The 20,398-nt window shown below is 38.9% G+C and overlaps 1 protein-coding gene across 3 annotated transcripts in view; it reads right to left on the bottom strand.

Moving 5' to 3' along the window:
• The window catches only part of KHDRBS2 (KH RNA binding domain containing, signal transduction associated 2), a 427,487-nt gene extending 407,568 nt beyond the window's left edge, over nucleotides 1-19,919 (bottom strand). The window contains exon 1 of one of the 3 annotated variants that reach the window (XM_042803483.1): nucleotides 19,587-19,919. In XM_042803483.1, coding sequence (XP_042659417.1) covers nucleotides 19,587-19,677 — 91 coding nt within the window. In that variant the 5' untranslated portion in view covers nucleotides 19,678-19,919. Of the gene's footprint in view, nucleotides 1-8,762; nucleotides 8,840-19,586 lie in introns of those variants that run through there. The other 2 variants (XM_042803482.1, XM_042803485.1) reach the window with 2 other exon arrangements.
• Between the last annotated feature and the right edge of the window lie 479 nt (nucleotides 19,920-20,398).

Raw genomic sequence — 20,398 nt, 5'->3', positions numbered from 1 at the left:
CAAGGGCATCCAATGGCATAGGACAATTCAGTAATGGGAAAGTGCAAGAATTACGAAAAAGAACAATACAAAAAGTAAATATTAAGAACTTTTTGGTACAAGATCCTCACTAAAAGGTGCAAAATACTGAGTAACCTATTATGCAAATACACACTGATAGTAAGTAGCAGAATCTAGGACTTTTCTTCCCCTCTGTCTATTATGGAGCTTAAGTAACAGGATTCCATACATCCAGTTCCTGGGAAGAAAGCACTAAAGGGCTTTTGTACCCAACAGGCCCATGGAGTGAGGTACCATTAGAAAGATAGCACCCAGAGAAAATGGTTAGTGGGTATGGTTTATTCAGCCATTTCAAATGAAGCAGTATCAACAATCAGACATTATATATTTCAGTCTCCAAATAATACTTCTTTTGTTCACTAGCAGTAATTACATTCCTCAAACATGTTTTCCCAGATTTTCTCAAGGAGGCGCATGCAGCATCATCTCTCAGTCTGTTGTTCGTGCAATTTACTTACATCGTAAGATTAATTCTATACTTCCACAGGGCTAGAAGTAATAGACTTGAACAGGATTCATAACTCATGTTCAGGCACAAAAGAAAAATCTTAAAAATTAACTTTAAATTCCAAAGTGCTGAATCATCAGTACCATATTTTCTAATTACTGGTTTGCTTGTAAAGTTATACAAAACAGCTGAAAGATATCCCTTTAGGAATGAAGCAAAAAACATCAAAGACTACTTTTTTTCATCCTGTAGTTGTCAGATTTTCCTTAAAGTGATGGTAATATTTTTGTGATAGGTTTATCTTCTGACTCCTGCCTGCTTAAATACTGAGACACATTCTCATCCTGCAAGACTCCTAATCCTAGGCATCTAAGCATATTTAACTGAGATTAGGTAGCACCCAAAAATTATTTTTCAAAGGTCTCCAATCAATTGTCACTGTAAAAGGGTACTGTTTTTATTTCAGAGTAACTCTTATTCAGGATAAGATCATTATCTTGGCAGTACTGTGACATGCCTCTGGACCAAACATCACTTCCCAGTCCATGTACCTCAGGCTATAAGCATTTAAATTATGAGAGATGGAGAAGTTTTAGAATTCAGAGGTCATGAGCTTGTAATGGCATTTACACTACTTGGCATTCAAATGAGGGACTAAATTCCAGAGGGCCTTTAGTCAGCCATATCAAAAAGTACATTATAGAATACTATAAGCAACAGATGTTTCAAGTTATGAGACAGTTTTACCTTAATTCATTCACTTCTTCCATAGAATAAATGGATAGTGAGCTGCTGTCTGGACTGAAAGCTTCCAGGACAAACACAACTAAGCTGAAATTTTTAATGGTTGAAATTATACCCCCCAATAGTGAAGTAATGAACAAAGCTGGTGTTGAAAAATAAAAAGGCAAGTGATGAACTCAAAAACACTAGTCTTTCAAAATCTAAATTCTCTTTGGTATCACTAGCAGCATGTTGTACAAACTGTAGTTGAAGACAGAAGCAATACAATGCAGGTAATCTCAGCAGTTTCAGAGCTAAAAGAACTTGCTTTTACTGAGCAGTATTGTGTTATTTAGCAAAGTTTTATAAGTGATAAACCATAATAGAAGAATTTTTTAATTTTCCAACTTAAGGATATATCATTATTTAATATTGGTTTTGTTAAACTTTGGGAAAGGGTTTGTTGTTATATTAAAAAGGAAAGAGAGTTCTCCACATGATGGCAGAGACTTCAGAAATCACCTGTGCAATCAAATCAGGAGTCAAGAAAGTATTTTTGGAGACCACTGAAGAAGCCATGTAATTTTCAAACAAGTGGCAAATAGAAAAAAACATGCCCAAAATACCTTATTCACACACTGTATTTTCTACCCAAATTCCATTACTGGATGGAGTGTTCCTCAGTGGATAGCTGAGGCAGCCCATATCACACTGAAGTTTCAAACAAACAATAAAATAACACATTTAAAACTGAAGAATAAAGGACCAGACAGATACTGCAAATTTAAATTGTGGTGCACCTGTACTGCAATCCACAATATTCAGATGACTGCATACTGTACCGTACAATCCCCTTATGACCAGATTCTGAATCTATAACAGTATTCCTAGATTTAGAACAGTTTCATTTAGAAATGCCTTACTCTTTCTAATATCTAATAATCCTTTTAATATATCTAATAATTAAATTATTAACTACACATGGAAGAAAAAAAATGCTACACCCTATAAGTTACCCCTGATCTTCCTATTCCATTCTTTCCTCCTGGTGTCTAGTTCTACTTGTTAGGAGGAGATTGCTTATTTTCCCATAGAAAGCAGTTAAAACAATACAGAAATATATCAATGTAGCAATCACAAAGAAAGAGTTCATAACAGATGAAAAAAAAAAAAATGCTTTTCTTGTAGTCCTGAACCTTAGAAGGAATTTTTGCTTATACATTCACAGCTATGGAAGGCTGAGGCCCTTAGAAGTAGTGTATGAAATAAAAAGCAAGCACCTGCTCCTCTGCAACTGAATAGCTACATTACAGAATGAAAAGTTTACTCAAAAGCAATAAGGTAACAGGCAAATCCTTTATCTTGTGTGAAAAGGAGGGCTTATCCCAAAGAAGAGGAGATAAGACTGGGACTCAGGAGATCTGAACAGTTCCCAGTCTGATCACAGATTTCTATGACCTTGTGCAAGTAATTTAATCTCTCAGTGCCTCAAATCTTAACCTCTAAAATTCTAATTCCTTTTTCTGTTTAATCTGTAAAAAAGCATACATAACAAATGCCTATATAGAAGCAAAGATAAGTACAGTGGTATGCCTGTATTTAAGAACTGCAACTATACATAAAAAAAAAATGTGTTTATATATACTGGCCACAAAACAACACCAAGAGAATAACCTTTATTCCTTCCCTCATATTTTAGCTAAACTGAGGACTAGGCTATAGTTTCTGCAAACTTGTAACGATCTACAAAAACCTTTTAGTAGCATTTAGCTGAAACTAATACATTTTGTATTTGAATGTGTAAAAATATTTTTCTGTTTTGTTGTTACACAGACTGACCCAAAATAAATGGTGTAATAATCACAGAATGGTTTGGATTGGAAGGGGCATTCAAAAATAATCTAGTCCAACTCCCTTGCCACAGGCAGAGATCTTTCACCAGATGAGGTTGCTCAAAGCCTCATCCAACTTGACCTTGAACACTTCCAATGATGGGCATCCACAACCTCTCTGGGAAACCTGTTCCACTGTCTCACCAACCTCTTTGTAAAAAAATGTGCGCTCATTCTGTCCAATCTGAACATACCCTCTTTCAGTTTTAAACCAATGCCCTCTGTTCTAACACTACAGGCCCTGGTGAAACATCTCTCCATCTTTCTTAAAAGCTCCCTTTATATATGGAAAGGCTGCAATAACGTCTCCCCAGAGCCTTCTCTTCTCCAGCCTGAACAACCCCAACTCTCCCAGCCTGTGCTCCAGCCCCCTGATCATCTTCGTGGCCTCCTCTGGACCTGATCGAGCAGGTCCATGTCCTTCTGATGTTGGGGGCCCCAAAGCTGGACACAGCACTGCAGGTGGGGTCTCACGAGAGCAGAGTATAGGGGGAGAATCCCCTCCCCCAACCTGCTCATCACGCTTGTTATGTAGCCCAGGATATAGATGGCTTTCTGGGCTGCGAGTAAATGTTGCCAGCTCACATCCAATTTTTTGTCCACCACTATCCTGAAGTCCTTCATCACAAGGCTGCTCTCAATCCATTTGTCCCCCAGTCTGTATTGATATTGCCTTGCACTTGGCACAATGCCTGATGCCCATGTGAAAGTATATAATTGTTTGCTAAACGGATACAGAATTTTTATGAACACATTGAAAAAAATAGCAAAGTAGAGATTTCATAAAGAAACACCTAATATTGAAAGTTTTGTATTTTTAAAGTTGGACTTTGGTGTGGGGGGGAAATATTTAATGTAGTTGTAATCAAAATTAATTCAAAATAAGAATTTGTCTCAAATAACATGAATACCACTATAATATCTGTAATACATTTACATTTGCACTCAAGTTCAGGAAAGTAACAAAATATCCTCTAAACAGAAAACCCACAATATTCGATTGTGACTCAATTTATATTTCCTGACAAACTGTATTGTGGACTAGTAAAGTATAATATCTCACTTAAGAAGTACAGATTAAATCTTCCTTTTGTTTTTCTGACTTTAAAAAGAATAAAAACTTGTATTAAGTACTGCAATGTGGAAAATGGAAAATGGTTCAAACATTCAAATTCAAAGAGAAAACTAGCTTTAGCAATGCAGAAAAAATAACTATTAACAGTGTAATTGAAATTTAGCGTTTTGCTCTACAACTCAATTCTTCTTAAAAAATAATAAAAAAAAAAAAGCAGTTAGAGTCTATTCCCAGTGTACAGGCAGCCTGAACAGAATCCTCTCAGAAAGCTGCCAGCTATAAGAGCTACCTGGGACAGCAAATTAGCATGCATTAGCCATTTAACTCTGGAGTCCTGATTTAGTTTTTAGCACAGTCTTTCTTCATGCACAAACCCTACACATGCTGTTAAAACGTCCAATTGTGAGCTTCTTCCTTACAGTACTGGAGTGATATCTGACAACTTTGACACAACACACACTTGATAACCAGCTTTCCACCAATTTCTTCCTCAGGAATTTTAGTGGCATCTTTTAGAAAAGGTTTTTCCTATTAGTTTTACTAGAAAGCTTCAGGTTTTCTTATCTGTGCCTCCTGTTCTGAGCTAAGCAACATGTGAACTCATTTTTATTTGACATTTATTATCTTCTTAAACACTGTCATACTTAATTCTACCACTCCTAGACTCTGCTAGAACTCAGTGCTTTCTATAGTGCAAGAAGAATATCAAACAACTTTGAGGTAGGATTTTTTCCCATAAAATGTCAGTGAGGTCACAGCCCCCAAAACCCATCTTCAGAAGCCTCTGACATTTTTAAAAGTTTTCATTTAACTCAAGCAAAGGAAAGAAAACATAAAGCTGCTTAAAATAATAGAGAATACTAAACTCAGTTATATTTCCCTACACCATTTAAAATTGATTGACAATGTAGAACAATGTGAATATTACCTAAGGCAGATTTTTCAACAACAGAAAGACTAACCATCATAAGGTAAGAGAGAAACTGAAATTCAAATCTGGGGAAAGATGCTCAGAAAAAAAATTGTTTGAAGACTTAGTATTAGGTTTCAGTGAAACAGCTCGAATTTGGCACATAAATCCATCCACTTTGAATTGTAACTACAAGAAGGTGCTCTATGGAGAAGCCAAATCTCACACTGGAGTAGACCAGAGGTTAAATAAAAAGACCATGGAACTTACATGCTGCATCAAACAACAACCCAAGGGAGAATACATCCATTGGTGTCTCACAGGAAGATCTATTTTTATGTGGCTGAGCACAAGAAAATTTAGATAAACTACACAAATCCCCAAAGATGTGGAACATCCCTGAAAAGAGTTGAAGAGCTGGGTTAAGACTCAAGAAGCAAATGTAGGATGTTCAGAAGAAAAATTAACACAGTAAATTGAACAGAGATCACTAAGAAAGAGACAAGAACTAAGCTGTGTACCCCACAAGACAAATGGCAAGGTACAAAGGTGCCTTGGATAGTGAGCTGTGTAATGAAAACCCACCTCATCCAACTGTCTGAAGCAACCAGCAATGACCACTCAGGTCCAAAGTCAACCAGCAATCCAAATATGGAATAACAAGAAAACAAAACATGCGGTGAAACAATCTCCACTTTCTAAGTATTGTGGAATAAACATGACCAAAATGGCCACGCAACATCTTAGAGAGTACTGAAATAGCCCACCTATAACAGTTTAAGGGCCAATGGCTTCTCTCTTTTGGATGTAATGAAAACGAAGCATTATTATACGAAAACAGGATTCAGTAGGAGACAGAAATATCAAACTAGATGTTCTCATGGCAATTTCAGCTAAAAGTGATCAAAAAAATCAGTCTGGAAAGATCCGGCAGTTATAATTCCTCATAATTTGAAGAACAACACAGTGGTGCAAAATCCATAAATAATGTGGTTTCACAAAAAACAGGGACTCCTACTGCCAGTGTTACTCAAGAGAAAAATGCTTATCACAAGATGGCTGGCAGAATAAATTTTCACCTGCTATATTAAGGTAAAGCATTAATGCCAAGCACTTTAAGGACTTCAGTACCACAGAAAATTTTTGTCCAAGTTTCCAAGATCATGATTTTGCAAAAAAAAATGCTAAAAGGCATATATGAACATCACTATGATTACAGATCATGAAACAGCCGTTAAAATGCATCAAACTAATATATGTATTGAGGAAACCACTAAGGCTTGTAGCCCAGGTCAAAAATAAAGTCAAACTGAAGGAAAACACCTTTATTGTTGTCATATGAAAAATTATGTCTCTGGAAAGCCAGAGGCAAAATTTTGATTACATTGATTGAGGAGGGAGGTGAAAGGGGCAATTGAAATCAAATCATAAAGCTGTAAGACTTTGGGGTTTTTTTCTAGATGATTGTTCTCCCTTTCTTGAAATAACATAATGAGAAGATGCTACTATGCATAATATGATCCTGTATATTAATTCTATTAGGTTATTAAACTCCTGTACCTGACATAGGATGTTCTGTAGTAAGCCATAGTTCAGTTAAGTAACATATAATGAAGTATGACTTAAAATAGATCTCAAATAGTCAATATCCCTGACTTAAAGTGAAAAAAAAAATGTTAAAATAAAAATATGCCTCTTAAGTTCAGTTCTGATCCACAGTCATTACTGTTAAAGAATGGTACAAATCATGAAAAAAAGTCAGCAGGTAGCAATTCAACAAAAAATTGTTAGCAGTAAGGCTCACACTGGCAGGAACTAACGCAGCAATCCATCTCCCAGGATTTTAATTTATATAAGGAAAGAAAAGTGAAGAAACACCACAATCTGACTTAGAACGCTAGATGTGGTCAATATTTTATTTATGTCAAACTGTCCTTAAGTCCCAGCTCCAGTCTTCATCCAGCTCAATGCTGGGACAAGAGTACAACACTCAGCATCACCTCTCTCTATGCCAAATCCTGGTTTTCTTGAGAAACAACAACAAGAACAAAAAAAAACATGCAAAAGGGAAGAGCATAGCACTATACTCCAAAAGGTAGGCTGACCTACACAAGCTGGGGAAATAAGACTGCAGCACTTACGCTGGAATACACCTGCCTCACAAATGAGATGCAAGCAGCACATATCTACACGTCAATGCTAGCAACAGGGAGACAAATATTCTACCTGAGATTCCAGTTAGGTCACATATTTCATGTCTCTGACAGCTACAGTCTGCTAAGCAATCAGTGGATTGGGGGGGGCAGTGTGTGGATATAATCTTACTGCGTTGCATCTTTTCCTAATTTTCACTCCAATTTGTTTTAAACCAGTGAATGAACCTGAATTACCCTTTACTGAGTAATACTTCAAGTGCTAAAGCTAGCCAGAAAAGTCTTACAATAAATAAATTGCAACATAGCCTTCCAATTTGTTATGAAGTGTGTATATATATTTTTAAATTACATTACATATGATGAGAAAATTAATGTTAATTGAAATTTAAATGACCCAATTAGAGTAATCCCAATTGTTTTCTTTTACCATTCAAGCCACTAAAATGCAAAAACTGGTATTATAGCACAACAATCTTACCTTAGAATTGCCAGTCAAGTCCCCTTTTTTAATCCACTGCTTTATGCAATCTTTTTACTATTTGCAGTTTGAAGCAGTTTTTATCATCTCCAAGATTTTTATTTCAGTTTATGGATAGCACAGAAGTTAGTTTTAAAGACACAGGACAGTGTGCTACTTGTGAACTGGTACTCACATCACTGTGAAGGCTGGTGCTCTCTAATCGGCTGCAGACTCCACAAATGAACACTTACTCAATATAATCTTAGCATATCTAACCTTTCTTCTGTGAAACCCCCATAAGGCTGGATAAAACGTTCACCATTATCTCATCCTTGGCCTGAAAAGTTATTAAGTAATTCTAGGTGTGATAATACTCGCATACTTTGAACCCCACTTATGTCAGAAGATGAATTACATTTAATTTGGGAGATACAACAGAATACTTGGAAATTCCAGTACTTGAGTAAGTTTATCTCTATGAATCTAAGACATACAGCAGTCACTATTTCTGGAACAGTCAGCCTTGAAGCATGCATCACCATGAGAATACAATTTTCTTTCTAAAGCAGCCTTAGCAGCGTTATACTCAATTATCCATGCACTGGGGAATGGACAAATGGTTATAGCCTAAAACATGAATAATCAAATGATGGAAGTGAAGATTCTTCCATAAGATAGTGCACTACTCTACTGCTGTTGTATTATATACATCACTTTTTTTTTTTTTTTTTAGGAAAAAAATTTATGTCAAAGATAGATTAAAAATAAATACACAAATATTAAATAAAAATAATTATATATATAAAAATACAGATACACCCAGTAACTATTTATCTGCTTGTATGGATAAGAAGAGTATATAGCAAGTGAAGTATATCACTTAGATAAATATTATACCCTTTAAAGGTGAAAAAAAAGTATCCAACTTAATTTTCATTCTGACATCTTTCACATGCTTTGTTCTGACTTTCCGAGTTCCCCCACCAACCAACCCTCTTCTAAAGATACACTATCCAGTCACCTGCCTTCTTCCCTCACCAGAATGCCTTCTGCTCAATGTTTCTGACATCCTTCTCCAGTAAAGCTGCCACCTTGACTCCCAGTTCAAGTCTCCATGGAAAAATTAAAACACCTCCTCCTCTTCACACAGCTTCTGGGGACAGGAAAAGAATACAAAACAGAATGAAAGCGGCTGAGGGTGGGAAGTTCACTAATTATATTAGCTGCTTAGAGGAAGGCTGAGGGAGGCATCAGTTTCCAGTAGAAAGCAATGCAAAGGAACAAGCTAGAAGAGCAGCACTGAAATGGCAGAATCTAGACAATCCTTCTCATCTATAATGAGACCACTGACATAAATAAAATACCAAGTTCACAGCTCATAACACTGGTACACTCCAGTCCAAAATGTGAAGGCTCTATTATGTAAAGAAAGAAGGAAACTCCATATCTAAAACTTCAATCTGTTCAATGCTACAGTACTACCATTTAAAATAAAAACCATGAATAAAACATTAACTGTCTAACCATAGTATTCTCAAAGGACTGTATATGTTACTACAGGGAAGACGTCAGCTGCTGTTTAGTAAAAAATTGGGAGCATGTCTGCAAAATAATTGTTGTGTTTAATTACTGCATAATTTAATACATACATATATATGGCAGGCACCTATAATGTGTCTCTGAACACATGAAATACAACAATTTCAAAATTATATAATTGTCCACAGAAGCTTTTCAGAAACAGTTGAACTTCATTTTAATTTTTCTTAAATAACCAATAGCATTTTCAAATGCTTATTAGCAACCACTTTTATCTATCCATTTTAATTGAATAAAACTCAATTAAAAGCTTCTAGAAGACCTTATTAACGGTTCAATATTTCTAGCTTTCATCAGTTTCTCAGAGCTAAACTAACCAAACATTTTACCTGTTAAACCAGAATTTAATTCTTCACTTTACTGTTTTATTCTTCTTTTCTATATCCTTTTCTGTACAGATATCCTCGTCTCCACTTCACTTATGATCTTCCATTATTCTTCTGTCCTTTTTCCCCCCTTCTTCTCTCCCTCCATTCTACTTTTTCAATATTTATAAAAAAACCTTTAAAGGCTATAAGAAGGGACAGAGGTGAACTGTCAAGAACTGGAAATTTGTAGCAAAAAGTTGGTATTAGCTTCTAATTATTCTCTATCTATCTCCAATTCAGGACTTCTTAGTGTTTGGATGGATGAAGAATCACATCAAGCTCATGCTTTGTGTCCAAGCCAAGCTGCTCCATTTCTACTTTCTGATGAAGACATATCCTTCCACTTCCACCACAAGCAGCACTTGGATAGATGACAGTACATACATTTCTTATTTTATAAACTATTATCTCAAAATCTTTGTATCAATGGGAAAAAAAACAAAACAAAAACAAAAACAAAACAAAAAAAAAACTTAGTTTTTTTCCCTTGCACCTGGCATATAATTTCAGATTATTCATACACTTTGGGGCAGCAAGAGTATTTTCACGCTGGAACAGATGGTTTGTGTATTCCAACAAGCTGGTACTCTATGAACACCATTTTGTCATGCACAGCTCAACATAAACTATTGCATATCCACTTTACTTCACAGTTTAGTCTTCCAGAAAAAGAAGAGTAACAAAATAGGTAACATGAGCACCTGTTTTCCCACATTCCCTGCTTACCTACAGATCCCTTGGCTTTTCCACTGAACACTAAAACATTTCTCACAGGATTTTGCACAAGGCAATCTGTTGGTGTTTACACTAAACCATTTGTAGCAAGCAAAGAACAAATCAGCCACGCCAGTAACAGCAGCAAGCAGCATCTGGAAGACCCCTAACAAACAGAATAGAATTACAATAAATTACAGGACATTCTGCAGTAGTGTATTTAACAGAGACAGAACAATCTTCTTGTTAAATAGAAGTATCGAGGATGAGGAAGAGGAGTCCATATAAAAATTGAGCATGGCAGACAATGGCTTTTGAGCATAAAAATATAATTCATATATTTACCTTGATCTACAAGTAGGAGGAGGAAGCTCTTTCAAATTCTACAGTGGGCTAAAGTAAAGCCCACTAGTTTGCATACACATATTACTGAAATAATTGCAAATATTTATCTGTGTGAAAGCTGAAGGTATTAGATAGCTCTACAGTCCTATGGATTCACCAGGACAATAAACATCATTTACCAAAATTAACTCTCCATTTTCCTTTTGAACAACTATCTGAACACAGGGAGTCAGTAAGTCTCTTATGAGTTTGGTGCTGCTCAATTCAGCAGAACTGGGGGAAAAAAATCAGTTTAAGTTGCAAATTGTAAAGTCAGGGCACCAGCTTCACAGCTGCAGCAAATCAGCAGAGTCCTAATTATTTAGGAAAAAATGTCTCACTCTTTCCCCAGCTAGAGCTCATGCTCTGACCCAAGGATACGTGGCACAACCCCAAGACGACACCAAGAAGTTCTTACCACTATCTCAAAAAAGGCATAATGCAAGAAACAAATTTGATTAGAAATATTCAGAAAAATCAGCAATATGAGCCTACATTTTCAGAAATACAGAGCATAAAAACTTACATCATGAGAGGTAACAAGATAACTCTAAATTTTTCAACACCAAAAAGCCATTTTCAAAACATACACACAGAGTCCCTGATTTCATGGCAAGTTCTTTAATGCCAAGCATTTAAGAGAGCTTTGAAACATACATTTGAATCCTAGGGAGCATTAAACTAGGGGAATATGCCAAAAGGAGATTTGTTTTCTTTCTCCAGTGCTCACACCTCCTAGGAAAACCATTTTTCCTCTAATCCACTGTGCTGCTTTTTGAAGGTTGACTGATGATGAGTGAGGGGCTTTGATCCCTACTTTTGTTTTTGCTGAAGACATACCTGCCTTCACCAGTTAGCAAATCTAAACTGCTTCTACTGTAAAATAGTTCTTTTCCTTCTAGATCCAAATCAGAGCTAAAAGGAGGAATGCAGATTTTAATAAATCTTTTACAGACTAGCATGAGGTATTACTTTTTCCAATAGCTACATCAATTCCCAGAATTCAAAGTATTTCATAAATCAGAAGCTTCTGAGGTTTACAACTCTCAGTGTAACCTTTACAACAAGAAATAGATGCTAGAGTATCTGATGAACACTTCATCAGGTGCAGAGAAATTCAAAGGCAGCAGTGACCTGCGCTGTGTCTTTTAGGCTTTGGATCATGCTAACCCAAGAAGAACAAACAGGAATGCCCATTGCCAGCAGAGCATTTCAAGTTTTAAAGATGCCTTTGGTTATATCACACGCAGCCATATGACCATCAAAACTTTATATCGTCTTATTTAAATGTGGATGATCTTCAGTATTACCAGATTAGCATTATTATGAGTTTCATTTGATAAATTTTTCAGTATTCAAACTAAAAAATTCCATTTTAACAGCAAAACTTGCAAAATCAGGAACAGGCATAAATTATTCCGGGAGTTTTGGGGGGGGTGGGGGGGTGGGGGGGGGGTGGAGGTTTTTAGTCTGCCGAAAGTCTTAGCTAATTTTTCTTCAAAACTTTTATTAGTTCCAGTCCTTTTTAGGATAAGAAAATAGCTGTGCTCCTTTCCAGCAGAATTCTAATTAAAATATGACAGGACTTACAGAGGACTGTAATAACCAGGATTATTTTCGCCTACAAATTTAAAAAGAATAATTTTGTATTAAAATTAGTAATAATAACGCACATTTATATAAAGCACTTTTCACTTACAGATCTCAAAGATTAGAATGAAATTCATCATTAGATGGAAGTTTTAGAAAGTATTCCTTGAAATTATATAGTACAAGGAAGAAACAAGTCAAAACTCTACTATGCCCCTCAGATCTTTACCCAAGTGTCAAGGTGTTTTCCATTATTCTGGTCAGACTGCATAGTCTTTATTTGCTTATACAGCCAAAGACTACCCTGTAGCATCATTAAAGGTCCCTACTTTATGCACTTCATTTTAAAAACTGTCTGCTTCCTCACTTATTCTGATACAGTGCACTGATATTCCTAACCCTATGCTACAATACCCATCCAAGGACTGAAAATGCAAGGTGAACAAAAGATGAACGCATACCTTCACACTGCTTGGGCAGGATCAGCCTGCAAACCAGCATTTTTTTTTTTTTTCCTATCATGCATGCTTTATTAACACCTCAAATTCTAGAGGAAAGCACTTTTCTTATTATTTATTTATTCTCAAAAGTTTTTGAAAGAAAAATATGTATTCTGAAATTCAGTGTCCTCACAGCTGACCTTCCTTCAAATTCAGCAGTTTGTTGGAGAAAAGAGATTTAAATTGAGACAGTTAAAAACTGCTTGGTTTTGAAAAGGCACTCTTACGCTGAAGTGCCAGGTAACAGCAGTGACCCTGCAGGTCAAAAAGAAATGGTTTCCTCTAGGCAGCATGCTTAGCATATGGTGCAGCTGCAAGACACAGAAAAGCATGATACATTCCTACTTTTAATAAAGCCTGGAGAGTCTACCAAAAAACAGATACATTTGCATGTTCTAAAATAAGACCCAACACATCTCATACTTTGAGCTTGAAACCTGTTACCTCAGATGTCATGGAGGAACTGTTTTATTCTCATGGAATTGCTTTGGTGGTGTATGTAGATGTTCAGCCTTTCTTAGGAGACTTATGCACTGGTCACTGCTGATCAGATCAGATTGTATAGACTATTAAATAGTCCAGCACACTATAGCAAATCTGGTTGTCAGTATATATTGTCGACATACTGCTTAAAGGAGAAAGGTACACAGCCAGTGTAGGAGAATTTGATGCACCTGCTGGGCCAGACTAGCCTTTTCTCAGAAGGTGCTAGGATATGAAGCTCTACTTTGGCATGTGGAGCCCAATCATGCCACCTCCTGGTTAGGAATAGCCACTCTATTCGACACATTACGCAGGTGTTCTGTGCTTGGGAAGTTAACAGCTGACTGCGATTTTCTACTCAGCTCTCCAGCTATTCTGCCCTCTCTCCCACTGACTGCAAATAATATCAATTTTCCAAATTCCTGAGTTTAAAAATATCTACTTTGAGGCATAAAGGCAGAAAGATGGATGATTACAGTGGGTGTTCCCTGAATGAATACACCAAGGAGACTAAGTATGAAAGAAATCTACTAAAAGAATTCCCAGGACAAATAAACACTCTTCTCCTTCCAAGGAAGACATTCATGTTGCCAAACACCAGCGTACTATACTGATGAGGCTACGGCCATTTAGATAAGCCTCAGCAAATGCCTCTGACCTTCTCTTAAACAGCTGGTACTAAATTCTGCTATTCACACTGAAATTGCACCTTAAGCAGCTCCACCAATTCAAATACCATAATTCAAAGAGGGAAGCACTATTTTTCTTTTTCCTTTTTTTTTTTTTAAACCCAAGGGTATCAGAATCTAACCTTCAGTTATTGCATTTATATTGTTCCCTCTTTGCAAGAGAATTTATCAGGTCTCAAACTACACATTTTCTAAGATCACAGATCAAATGTTCCTAAACTGCTTCAGATGTCTGAAAGGGAGAGATTTTTATATTTTTTTTTCTTTAATCATATCTCTTTTTTTTTTTTTTCTTCTCATCTTAAGTAAGCCCACCTTCAATGACTAACAACTTTTGGTCAATGTAAACACCTACAAAGGTTGCTTTATTATAGTCATTCTTACATTTTATAGTATTTTGTTCTCCCTAAATGCGGTTATTGCCTGGGGCTTATGTGCATTACATTCTGCAAGGCAAAAGCACTTCCCAAGATTATGAATGCATATCATGTCGTCACACCAGAATAAAAAAAAACCTCTTCACCTTTAAAAAAAAACATTAAAAAAATCAAAATTCATCAGCCAGTTCTAAAACCTGCAGTATATGTTACTGATTTTTGTGATTACTAAGACATTGGCTGCATCAGTCAGTATATTATATTTGCATAAGGACAGCCTGATAGCCCAACAGTGGCAACAGAAACACTGACATTAACTTTAGTGAGCTCTGAACCAAGCCTGTATCGCCTAGTGCATCACTGCTTTATAGAAATTGTAAGTACCTTGTACTTGCCTAGACTTTGCACTGATATTATTCCTTTCTTATTGAAAAGTATCCAAATGTAGATATATAAATCAAATTTCTAAGGAAAGCAAGATAACTCAAATACATGCTCTAAACATTAGCATGTTTCCTGAGTCAATCTTCCAGTTATTTACACTGCATTTCTTGGGACAGCAAAGTAAACAATGATTAACACAAACTATTTTCTGACCACAGATTTCTTCTCACCTGATGTAAACATTGGGAAAAAAAGAAACAATAACCAGAAAAGTGACCACTTACAGATTAATATTAATGTATGAATTTACATTAATCTTATTTTAATTCAAAGGCTTGTTTAGACAGACTAAACTAACAAATTTGAAAGTATGTTTTCACAAGTAGTTTTCAATGGAAAACCTGATAAAAATTAAAATGTGTCAGAGCCTTGGCTTTAGCAGGTCACAGGCTTGACCAGCAGCCTTTTACATCTTGGGCGACGGATATGATTGTCATATTCTATACTGCCAAGACAAATAATTTTCATACAGCAATCTTACTGCATCATGGTTTTAATAGAAACATACACTTACAAACTAAACCTGCCTTTCTGTATGAAAACCAAACTCCAAGAGTCCAAGGAAATCCAAAACCCAAATAAGCCAGTATATTAGTTGAAATCCTGAACATACGACAAAATGAACTTGCATTACATCAACAGTTTTCAGACTAGCTAGAACAATTATTGCAGGCTTGTATGAAAGACTGCACTAATGTTCATTGAGTGTAAAGGCTAAGTAATTATCTACCTTTTGAATAATCATACCCTGTCCTACAAGAAGCTTTATGATGCTGAGCTATATAAGTCTAATTGACACAACTGAAGGTTTAACAAACTCATGCTATGCCACGTGGAATAATCTAGAGAATTAACTCAAGATTAAAGTTAAAGGCCTGATTCTCATTGCCTTCAGAATGCCAATTGAAAGTCTGAGGTCAATTGTACTGTCATTACATAGAGAGAAATTAGCTACCTCATTACCCAAGTAATGCTGATATTTCCATGGGGAGAGATGCTCTTACTTTGGCCAGCTCTTTCCAATAGGTCTTTTTCGTTTATGTTTATATTACAAAATGCATAACTGGCTTTGAAGTATGCTGCACAGTATATTATTAAAGCCATAGATATATAAAATGTGCTTGTCCAAAAAAGTATATAGAAAAGTAGCTGACACTTTAGCTTATTAACAATAACATTGATAAAAAAAGTTTTGAACTACCAGAGAGTTCCAGCTAGTTGTAGCTGTCTACGTCCTCCACATCTTCCCAGAAAAGTCACACACTTATTTCTATATCCCTAATCACAGACATCTTACACAAAGCAATAAATATTTACATACATGCAAAAATAACACACATAAGCAGCTCATCAGCTACCATGGCAGGAAGTAGCACTAGAGCAGAAACGCTCTCAGTTCTCACTGCAGCTTTAGAGTGTGCTGTGGCGTCAGCACAAGTTAGGTACAAAAGGTACTGCTCAAGAGCACATTCTTCGCTTTTGACATTTTTCAACTGAGCGAGCATTATCTGACCTCACACACTGATCAGAATATCTCCTGCCTAAAAGCAGTATCATCTTACCTAACAACCAACTGTAACCAGTTTACAATAAAATCATTTAAAACTACCCATGAAGCAGTGTCATTCTTCCAGTTCTCGTAACAGCCTGGTACACAAAATAGTTTAGTTAATAGAGAAAAGCCCTCTCCAACACATGGAGATTTGGCTATTCTTTAGAGTCTGGCTACCTATTACAATTAAAAAAGGTCCTTTGATTTTGTTGATGACTAGATTATATTATCAGAATAAATATGTTCAATGCCTTCCGCAAAAGTTTGAATAAACTAATATAGACTGAGGTAACCATTCACACTTCACAAGTTCTTCTAATAGATGACTTATAAATGGCTTTTCCATTTCTAATAGTGTAATAACCATGTAGGAGCTACTTCTGTATGAAACAGGTAATGATCCAGTGCGAAATAAAGTATCGTCTGTTTAAGGAATTAGTTATTTACAGACTGGGTTCATTTTCAGAATCCACCACAGATTCCCTCTGTGATTTTTAGAGAAATTATTTGTTTTATGCCTTCACACTTTGTATCTAAGAAGCACTAGCACCTTCTTCCGCACCTCTGTGTTGTTTGGTAAGTATGTAAATTCTCTGCCATGAGAAATTTCCCTTTTCTGTGGGTTTTACCACACACTGCAAAATGGAGGCTCTAACCCAGCTAAGGGCTAAAGTAAGTAATTTCTATTCATCCCTCAGTGGTATGGGGTAAATAGCTACTGAGTCAAGTATGCATTTGACACCGGTCAACCTGCAGGACACAGACCTACATATCAAAAAGAGAAGCAATCTGTTTTTAAAGAAGTACACCAAAACAAACAAATGAAAAGAAGTAAAGCAAACAAAACAAAAAGCATTGGTCTTTATCTTTACAAGTAAATTCAGTGTCATAAACTGAAACCATATTTCTGGAATGCTGATCACTTGTGTGCCCTTCTGCAGTTTCACACAGCAGCACGTCTCTTCTCAACCTTAGATTCTAGCAACTGACGTGAAAAATCACAGCACTTTCAAGTCAGAGCAGATGACTAAGGTTCTCATCTCTGAAGCAAACACCTTCAAATCTACACTTATGCATTTTATACAAAATCTACTAGCAATCAAAAAAGCTTAGTATACCATAAAAATAACACCTGGCTGCTATTATTATGGATGTAGCTGATTCTACATTATAAAGACCAGAAATCCAGAGTCTAGAAACATCGCTTCATGGCAGACATATCCTAGAAACAGAGTATTACAGGGATCCTTGCATCACTGTCCCATGTTCTTCCTGCACCCCCCAAAAAAATCTGCTAGTTCTATACATTCCCTTTCTATTTATACCCAGCAGCAACCAGTGCATTAATTCTTGTTTCCTCAAGTAGTTATACTCTTACCTTGATGAAACTGTTTTAACAGTCATCATATGTTAGACTCTAAAGCAAATCTCTAGAAAGCCTGACAGATGGTGTTTTGAAGGATAATGCCAGGTAGCTGGTGTGAATCTGACATTAGCATTCCCTACAGACAACTCACCTTCATCTTTTAAAAAAACACTAAAATATACGTAGTCCTAGTTATACTATGAAGGAATGAGAAAACTAATCATTTATTCAATCTTACAGTTTTCCAAAATGCAATTTCCACATGGACTTGATGCCTAGAAACACTTATTTTATTCTCCTTTTTTCAACTCTACTTTGCATGCTTTTGATTTTGTCCTTCGTGCATTTTCCTTCTTTCCCATGCAGGCACACACACTCTCAGTAGATACCTCCCCCCTCTGGGAAAAGATCGAATTGCAAGGTGCAAAAAACCTCCCTCTAAGAAATAAGGACTTTGTTTATATTATGTTTATTAGAAAAGGAACTGTAAGAAGTAACTTGGCTGCCTCTTCCGCAGCAAGATAGCTATGATGAAAGTGTACACAATGTGTTGTTATCCGTACTGAATTTCCAAGTTATCAAAGAGAAGCACTCTAACGAAACCTGGACTCCGTATCTTCATCCACAATCAATAAAACATATATTAAGGAAAGGCAATATAAAGACTGCTGACAGAGGAAGACACTTACATTGTTAGTTTGATCATGGTTATGATTTCTCATAAGACATAACATAACTCTGGAAGCTGTTCACCACCTCTGAATGTGAGTTTATTTGAATTTGTGACTCTCTCAATGGCCTAACCTGACATTTCTTTGCCTTTGTCTCATTTAAGGGATTAACAGGTTGGCTTGATTTATGCATCAGTCTTTACTACTTCTTTTTGACATTAGCTTCCAAGTTTTACTGGGATTTTTAAAATGAACATTACATACCTCAGAAAAAATAGAGGTGGAACTTGCCGGATTACACTTCTGCAAAAGTTGAAATGCCGTACCACAAGGCCCGCGCTCAATAACTGTACTGAGCAGTTATTAAAAGAGAGACGAATTTATAAACTTTTTAAAGAATCTTCAGTTGAACTAGTTCAGCTAATGCAAGGAAGGTGAGTGAATTACAATGAGTAACAAAAGGTAACGCACAGTACATTCTGGATCACCATACAAAACCAAGAGAAAAATCACCATGCCTCAGATGAAACGGTGTCTTGAAATTGATAAGCCATAGCCAACCCACACCTGACACTGCGTAGCCAACTAAACCAGTGCCACGTTAACGGCATAACGGGCATCACCGTATAAACCTTATTACTTAACCGCGGGAAACAAGACGCAACGAGTTGAATGCGAGACCAGCATCCACACCCGTGTAAAGACCAGCGGGACCCGCGGAGGACAGCGGAGCGCAGCAGGGGCGACGCGTCCCCGGCGCGCAGCGGCGGGCGCCCGCGGAGCGGAGCGGGCGCCGGGGCGGCTCTGGGGCCGCGCCAGCCCCACGAACTGCCGGCAGGGGCCACGCGTGTCCGAGTCCCGTCCCACCCCCCCCCCACACACACACACACCCCCCCCATTCGGCGGAGCGGGTGGCTGCCGGCCGTTTCCAGCGCCGAGGCGAGGTGGGAGCGCGGCCGCCCCGGCCCGACGCCCGCCCGCGGACCCGAGTTCCCCCCCGCTGGCGCCCGCCCGCGGACGCCGAGCGCCCACCCAGAGCGCGGCCCACGCCCCGCGGAGCGCCCGCGGCGTGCAGGGGGAAGGGGCCGTTGGGCCGCGGCGCGGGGGGGGGAAGCGGAGCCTTACCGTCGGCCAGGAGGCGCATGGCGTGAACAAAGGAGGGATCCAGGCTGTCCTTCTCTGCCATCAGCTCGGGCAGGTACTTCTCCTGCTCCATCGCCTCGGGGCCGCGGCGGCGCCTGGGCACGCCGGGGCGGGCGCCGGCTGGCTCCGCGCCTACCGGCCGCCTACCTCCTCGTCGCCCGCCCCCCGCGGCAGGTGCACCGCGCTCCAGCCGCCTCCCCGCTCCGCTCCGCTCCGCGCAGCCCCTCTCCACGCCGCGCTCAGCCGCCACTCCCGCGGCGGGGCGCTGCCCTCGGCGGCCCCGGCGCCGCCTCCCGCCCTCCCCTCAGCGCCGCGCGGGGGCGGGGGCGTGCGCGGGTCGGCGCGTGCCGATGCCCGCGCGCCTCGCGCTGCCCTGCCTGTCCGCCCGCCCCCCCCCCTCCCCCCCACTTCCCGCCAGTGAGCGGCCCCGCTCCCACCAGCGCCCTTAACCAGGGGGGCGGGGCCAGGGGCGCCTGGCCACGCCCTCCCGCCGCTCCCATTGGTGAGAGCGCCCCGCCCAGGGCCGGAGGGGGCGGAGGGGGTCGCCTAAACAGGAAACTCGCCGCGCCATTGGCTGTCGGCAGGAGGGCGGGGCGGGGGGAACGCGTGAAGGGTGGTGTGTGGGGGTGCGTGTCCGTGGGGGAGGTGTCTGCGCACGCCTGCGTGCGCGGGTGTCGCCCGTGTGCGTGCATCTGCGCGTGTATCTGTGCGCGATGTGTGTGCGATGTGTGTGCGCGCGCGCCCCACCCCACCCCACGCGTGTCCGTGTCTCTGGTTCTCTGGTGTCCGTGGGA

This window comes from Tyto alba, unplaced genomic scaffold, assembly GCF_018691265.1.
Source record: "Tyto alba isolate M040663 unplaced genomic scaffold, T.alba_DEE_v4.0 Super-Scaffold_40, whole genome shotgun sequence".
In the NCBI taxonomy this organism is placed as follows: Eukaryota; Metazoa; Chordata; class Aves; order Strigiformes; family Tytonidae; genus Tyto; species Tyto alba.
The sequence above is the reverse complement of the archived record's forward strand: the minus strand, read 5'-3'. Positions and strand labels throughout refer to the sequence as shown.